The sequence below is a fragment of the Somniosus microcephalus genome, chromosome 12, assembly GCF_052327205.1.
Source record: "Somniosus microcephalus isolate GS21.2 chromosome 12, FLI_Smic_1.0, whole genome shotgun sequence".
Lineage (NCBI taxonomy): Eukaryota > Metazoa > Chordata > Chondrichthyes > Squaliformes > Somniosidae > Somniosus > Somniosus microcephalus.
Genome location: NC_140998.1, coordinates 98,909,177 through 98,916,840, shown reverse-complemented (window position 1 = coordinate 98,916,840; position 7,664 = coordinate 98,909,177). Strand labels below are relative to the sequence as shown.

General features: G+C 43.8%; 1 protein-coding gene across 1 annotated transcript in view; it reads right to left on the bottom strand.

Moving 5' to 3' along the window:
- Positions 1–2,415: 2,415 nt before the first annotated feature.
- The window catches only part of prorp (protein only RNase P catalytic subunit), a 107,775-nt gene continuing 102,526 nt past the window's right edge, over positions 2,416–7,664 (bottom strand). Inside the window, exon 7 of the mRNA XM_086003329.1 lies at positions 2,416–3,793. Coding sequence (XP_085859455.1) covers positions 3,662–3,793 — 132 coding nt within the window. The 3' untranslated portion in view covers positions 2,416–3,661. The remainder of the gene's footprint in view (positions 3,794–7,664) is intronic.

The following is a 7,664-nucleotide window of genomic DNA, read 5'->3' as shown; positions in this document are numbered from 1 at the left end:
CCTCCAATAGGCGGGACTGGTCTTTAATGCCCTTAATCAGCAATAATTGGCCTTCATAATCCCATTTTAACAGGTCCTTGCATTTTTAAGCCTTTTCCCACATAAAACACGCCTGGTGGGGATCACGCCTGTGAAACCTGGCGTGAGCACTATTGGCTTGCTGACTATCAGCTGCAGGTCACCCATTAAAGAGGAGATTTGATCAGTCATCATTTGCAGGTGGCAGGACTTTGTTGTTTCAGGCCTGGGGCAACTTTTACCAGGCTTAACCACACCTGTGGAAGGTTGGAGCCTCACACACATCTCCAGTGTGAGCTCCTGGGAAACCCCGCTCGCCACCTTCACTCAGCGCTTCCTCAATGGAGGCATATACCAGAAGCATGGGAGCCATTTATTTCCTTCCCTTCTGGGCATTAGATGAGCTCGAACACCAGCCGCGGCAGCAGCAGAACCAGGAACAACAGCAGCAGCAACAGGAGCGCCAGGCTGCTGCTCACCCACCTGAAGCTGCACAGGCCAGAAGGGCCAGCGCTTGGAAGTGGCTTGAGAGCACCTTGCTGCACATCAGGGGGCCATGGGGACCTGTATCTGCACTGGTAGTCCTACTCAGGACTTCCATGAAGGTCTGGTTTCTCTGTTCAATAGATGCCCATCGCTCCTCAAGAGATGTCATTCTATTATGAACACTCACCATGTTTTCCATACCCTGGCGACTATCTCCTCCATGGAGGTTGCCATCCTTTCCATGGTGATGCGTTCATGTGCCAATGACTCCACAAAGGCTCTGCTCATGTTCACTGTGGACTCCTCCATTCGCTCCACACTCACATCGACCCTGGACACAAAACCTGCCAGAGACTCCTGCATCTGTTCCTGGAGTTCCAGCCCTGCTGATCTTATGGATGGACCCAGAGGCAGAGGGTCGACATGCAGCTGAGCTGAGCTGGCAGAGTCCTGCGCCCTCCGACTAGGACTCTCCACTGCTGTCCCTGTCTCCACAATCTGCTGATGCTCACTTGTGAGCTGTGATACACCAGGTGACAACACTACTCTATGTCCTGAAGGTCCCACCGAGGTGTGAGTGTCTGCGCTGGTGCTGGGTGCGCTGAATTCTGCTGACGCTACGCCCTCAGAGGTTGCAGATTCCTCTGAGGAGTCTGGAAGCTCAGGCTCTTCCTCCTGGACAGTGGCTCTTGCTGGTCCTGTGGGGGAGTAAAGGAAAGAGTTAGAGATGTGAGGGCAAGGTTACATGCACATTGCAGATGATCATAGGTCCATCTGTTATAGCTTCAGAATCATTATCAGCAACTCATGCAATGTCAATGAGATGGAAAACTATTCTGTCACCAGCTTGCTGTGATGCACCCGTCTGTCCATTCACCACATGCGCGGCTTCCTCCTCTCCTACGATCTCCAGGACCGCCTCCTCCCAAGGGGTGAGGTGGGCTACTGATGGTGACCCTCCTCCTGTCCTCGCTCATTCTCTTTTATTGTGAGCTCTCTTTTCCTGCAATGAGGGAGACAAGTGGAGTTTGAGTGAGAATGAAGGAGTGTGTGTAGAGAATCCATAGCATAGATGCTTAGAAGGAGACAAAGATGGAGTGAGGTGGCAAGACCAAGGGCCCTCCCTGTGTGTTGTCAGTTGTTTTCATAGCATCAGAGTGATAGGGAGCGTGAGGGCTGCATAGTCGAATAGTTAGGTGAATGTGAGCATAGAGAGGGAATGGGTAAGGGTGCATGGATGTCAGTGTCAAGTGGGATGTGGAGGAAGAGATTGCTAAAGCTGAGTGCTGGTGAGGAGAGGCAATGGAGATCAGATTGAGAGTGATGGGAACTTCATACTCACTTTTCCAGTGTGCTGAAGGTCATGAAATCTCTTCCTGCACTATATCCAGGTTCTGCGGGTAGCCGATAAGGAGTTGACCTCCTCTGCCACTTGCAGCCACGCAGCCTTTGTCTGCTGGGGAGGCATCTTCCTCCCTGATGAAGGGACGAGCGCCTCCTTGTGAGCTCTTGCTCCCTCCACTAAAGCCTGCAGGGCAACGTTGTCAAAACGGGGTGCAGATCTCGGTCTTTCTCTTGCCATCCTGCTTCCAGCTCAGTGTATCCGCAAATGCCAAAAGGTTGGCAGCCTGCAGAAGAAGCAAGGCTTGTTGCAGACCCTAAATGCAGCAGCAAGAATGACGTCATATTATGCGACTTTCTGACTGGAAATACTCATTTGCCAAGGGTTCCCACACGTTGGAAATCAATTGGCCAATTGAGTTAAAATTGCATCAATCTCACACACCCATTTAGATTCGTGTGGGAAACACCAAATTCAGGGAACCCGACAATTCCCCGCACCCGAGTTAAAATCGACCCCTAAGAATTAATATAGTGCAAAATACAGTGTATGTGTGTATGATTACTTAAGTTTAAACTTTTTTTGTTGGCAGACAGTAATACTGGTTTTATTCAATTAATAAAAGGTACACAACAGTACATTTTGAACTCAAAACCAAAAAATTCTATTTTACTTTTATTTAAGGAACATAGTATTAGTGAACATAATTGTGTAAAAAACATAAATCTCAGAATTTTCAGGATGATTGGTACTTTACTATTTTCAATATCACTGCAATCCTGAAATATGGAAACTGAAATTCAAAGAACATAACATTAGTAGCACGGTTTGCATTTTCTTGTACTATAGGATACTGAGCAGATAATTCTGTTGTAACTAGAAAAAAATAATTGGTCTGAGGCCTAGAATACAGTCTATTTAAAGAAGCTGTATGCTTAAATTTCCCATTGCTAATGAGGAAATCACTAATATCATGATTGTTCAACCAAAAATCACCCCCAAACAAAATTACATATTTTTAAAGAGTGAAACAGTTAAAAAAAAAAGTAAAGAAGCATTCTTGTTATCTCACCAAGGGATAGCAGGAATGCTACTTTACTTTGAGTGTGAACTGGCTGAGCAGACTGCAGCTGTGCATTTTACCTATCTACAGGATGACCTATATCACAGGAGCTCTGTGATGCTCTAAAAGACAAATATGATGAATGCCTAATTCAAAATGTAACCAAAAAATAAAAGTGTCCAGCTTCCCCCAGTGGCACATCAACACGTGATGTGGCCATTAGGCCATATAGACCAATAAGTTTTAAACCTTCATTTGTACTGAGTTAGCTGAACTCAGCCAGGATAACTTGGCAGGCACTACAATAAGCCACTACATCCTTGTGGTGGCGGTGGGGAAGATATAGGTAATGAAAAAGCAAAATGATAAAAAACAGAGGCAGGGCTGTCACTCGTGATACTCTTCAGTAAGCTATGCTGGATGGTACACGTGCAGATGTTAGGTGGGGACCGTGTCAGTTTTAGTTATGATGTCCTCAGGTTCAAAAAGACTGCTGAAACTGTCTAGGCTCACACAGGAAGAATGGCCACTTGGATGAGGTAGTAGAGGGCTATTATCACCTGGAAATTCATAGTGAAACACAAGCCACAGCTCTTTGAAGAAGAGGTGAAAAAAGAAAATTCAGAAATAAAATAAAACTTCCCAGGATGGCTACAGAAACATTAAATATAAAAATAAAGCATAATGCTTCTTTAAAGACAAAAACTGCAAAAAATACAGGCAACATCAAAATCTCCAGCCACTGTTCCTCCTCAGTTATGTTTTTGAAGACACAACCATTTATGTGGAACTTCATAGGAGCATCTCTCCACTCCCTCTTCATCATACGGTATGTGCCAAGTATTATTTGTTGTCTGTATTATAGTGTCATACTTTGGTATGATCTATAGGGAAAGATATATAAAAAACTGTCAATTAATGTAGACACAAACTGAGTATTACAATTAAAAATAGATTATGTTTGTCATACGAAGAAATATTATTTTAAAGTCCATGTGAGTGACGAAGTTCAACCAATATTTAGAATACTTAAGCAATTTGCATAGAATAAGACTCCACAAGTTATTGTTAGAAGTTTATGTACTGTTTAACATAAAATAGTTCATTTTTGTTTGGCCCAATAACTTAGAGACTGTGTATTTTCCTCTCTGTCAGGTGAATTCAAATGCAAGAGTTTCCCATTGATCAAAATTGTTTGGTTTAATCAGAGACGCCCAACATGCCACAGTAACAGTCAAAGCCACACATTATCCACAAATAAGTAAGCTGTGTGTCTTATTTGTGGAAGAAAGGTGCAAGGGGTCACAAAGTTAGTATGTGACTTCAGCCACGCAGTGGTGAAACAAGTGGGGACACAGTCAAAGGTAAAGCACATGCTGACTGTGTGAGACTGTTTATCCAAAGGGCAAGCATAGGCAATATGATCCCAGAAAGAGCCTCTGCTGTGCAGTGCACAACACTGGCAAAAAGCAAGGTACAAGAGGTGGTAGGTACAGAAGTGGCACATCTTTCTGGCAGGATTCCATAAAATACTGGCACTAGAAGAGCTGATGGGCCATTTGCCTAAATAAGATGCTGTTTGTACAATTCTTTGGTTCCATTACTATGGAACTGCAAAGAAAAAACCTCTCGGGGGTGGGGAGTGGTGAAGAAGGGGAAATGTGTGATAGTTTGGAGATCGGTTTTGTTTTAAGTCATAAAAGTCTATGGGGGTGAAACTCAAATTTGGCAGAGGCGCAAAATGGGCGGCAGTGAATCGGCCATCCGTTATAGACTCACCCAATGTTCCTTTCCAATGAAGTTAATGGAAAGGAAAATTGGGTGGAGTGCATAACAGACAGCCGATCCGCTACTGGCCATTTTGTGTCCCTGCCGAAGTTGTATTTCACCCGCTACATTTTTAACATTTTATTATTTATGGGATTTTAGTAAGTGCCAATCTTGTGGCCACTTTAAAATATATTATTTGCTGGAAATAGCCTTGTTAGTTAACTGAACCTCTATGATTTACCTAGCTGTTGCTATTTTATTTCTTACTATTCTAAAATGCAAATCAGGGTCCAATGTACATCATGGGACCCCAATTTCCAGTCCATTTGTCTGACAGTTGGAGAGATCCAGAGTTACTACTTCCACTGTAAAGTTCAACAGTAAACGGGTTTATTGTTCACCTAGGGCATGCTACCTGCCAGATTGCCTCATCATCATGGGAAGCAGTCCCATGCTGGGCAAAAGATAAAGTATGTGGAAAGAACCCAAATTGTAATTGTGGCATACAAAGGAAGATGAGAATAAAATGGTAGAAACAAATATTTTTATTCCCTGCTCAACTTATTAATAAAGTTCCAATAGTAACAGTTTTAAACCCAGATACAGAAATTATCCAGACATAGATTTTCACCCCAAAATTACCATTAGCTGCAACATCATCACTCATCTAAACAGTTGGTGATAGAGTAGCAGACTCCTCATGAAGCACCATGTTTTAACATGTGGTATTACATAGTATTTACCGCACAGAAACAGGCCATTCGGCCCAACAGGTCCATGCCAGTGTTTATGCTCCACACAGGCCTCCTCCCTCCCTGCTTCATCTAACCTCATCAACATATCCTTCGATTTCTTTCTCCCTCATGTGTTTATCTAGCTTCCCCTTAAATGCATCTATGTTATTTGCCTCAACTACTCCTTGTGGCAGTGAGTTCCACTTTCTAACCACTCTCTGGGTAAAGAAGTTTCTCCTGAATTCCCTATTGGATTTCTTAGTCACTTTCTAATATTTATGGCCCCTCGTTCTGATCTCCCCTGCAAGTGGAAACATCTTCTCTACATTTACCCTATCAAACTCTTTCATAATCTTAAAGACCTCTATCAGGTCACCCCTCAGTCTTATCTTTTCTTGTTAAGCCCGTCTGTTCAAACTTTCCTGATAGGTATAAGCTCTTAGTTCTGGTATCATCCTAGTAAAGCATTTTTGCACCTTCTCCAGTGTCTCTATATCCTTTTTATACTGTTATACTGACCAGAACTGTGCACAGTACTCAGTGTGGTCTTATCAAGGTTCTATACAAGTTTAACATAACTTCTCTGCTTTTCAATTCTATCCCTCTAGAAATGAACCCCAGTGCTGGCCTTATTAACCTGTGTCACTGCTTTTAGTGATTTGTGCATCTGTAGCCCCAGATCCCTCTACCCCATTTAGACACACTGGGGGTGATTTTGTGACTGGGGGTGCGTTGTAGGCGGGGCTGCTGCTTGTCGGGTTGATGTCCCACCTCCATCGATTTGTGGCCAGCCCACGCTATTTTCCCTTGATTGACCTTGGCAGGCCAATTAAGGGAAAGCCGGTTGCAGAGCACGTCAACGTATGATGTTTCATCTGTCAATAATTTTTGACAGATGAATTGTCATCGTTTGACAGCTCTGTGAAGCTGTCAAACAGTGACATTCTCTGCAGTTTGATGAGGTCTTGCATACAAGACTCATCAACCTTCTTTCTTTTACAGAATTGAGATGGTTGTTGCATCTGAGAATGCAATGGCCATCTCTCATCTGCAACACCGAGACTCTCCGCATACAAACCAACTGAAACCTGCAGGAAGAAACAAAGGTAAGTACACTTTTAAAAACACTTTGCACTTACCTCAGATACTCACCTCTCCACTCTTGCACCATCACTTACCTTCACACCACACTTTTGCACCCACCCACCCACCCCCGACCCCCGCAGACCCAGTACTCGCCTCGCTGGCGGGTTTTGGCGCCTCCGAGAAGCCCGCACTTGTGTGGGCAAAAAAGGGATAATCCTATTTTCTGCCTGTTAACTACCTGTTAACAGTAACAGGCAGTTAATAGGCTTTAATCCCTTCCCGCCTCCAAGAAGACGGGACCCTGCCATTTTACAGCAGTCCCGCCTCCCCAGGGCTGGCAAAATCGCCCCCTTATTTTCCAAGGAGTATGTGGTTTCCTTATTCTTCCTACCAAAACGTACTACCTCGCACTTATCTACAGGAAACTTTCTGGTATCCGGCACTGACGGGACTGAGCTGGTGCCGTACCATCAAAACTGCCATAGAAACCAGCGCTAATGTTAAGACATACAGAGCTTTTGAGTTCCGTGTGAATCAACAAACCCTGTTGCTTAGCAACAGCTTCAAAACAGTCGGCCGCAGCTTAAAAGCGTCTCTGTAGCTAAGCAACAGCTTCAGCTAGACCATGCAGAGCCTGACTGGAAAAAAAAAGCAACGGGAAGTAAAAAAACTTATAGGAAACGGCTCCTGAATTTTGCTGGTAGATAGAGCTTTCCGGACATTCAACCTCTGGTTAAACAAAAGTTTCCTGTATATTGAAGTTCATTTTCCAATTACACACCCATTCTGCAAGTTTATTAATGTCTTCCTGTATTTTGTCGCAGTCCTCCTCTGTATTAACTACAACCCCAATTTGGTGTCATCCGCATATTTTGAAATTGTACTTCCAATTCCAGAGTCCAAATCGTTTATGTAAAGATTTGTCCCAGCACCGATCCTTGTGGAACACCATTTACGACTTTTTGCCAGTCTGAGTAACTACCTTTAACCCCACTCTCTGTTTTCTGTTTTGGACTCGGCTTGCTATCCATTCTGCTACTTGTCCCCTGATTCCACATGTTCTGCTTTAGTCATGAGTCTACTACCTTACTGAAGGTCTTTTGAAAATCCAAATATATTGGGGGGAATTTTAATCTAAAAAAATGGGTGGGTTGGGGGTGCTGGG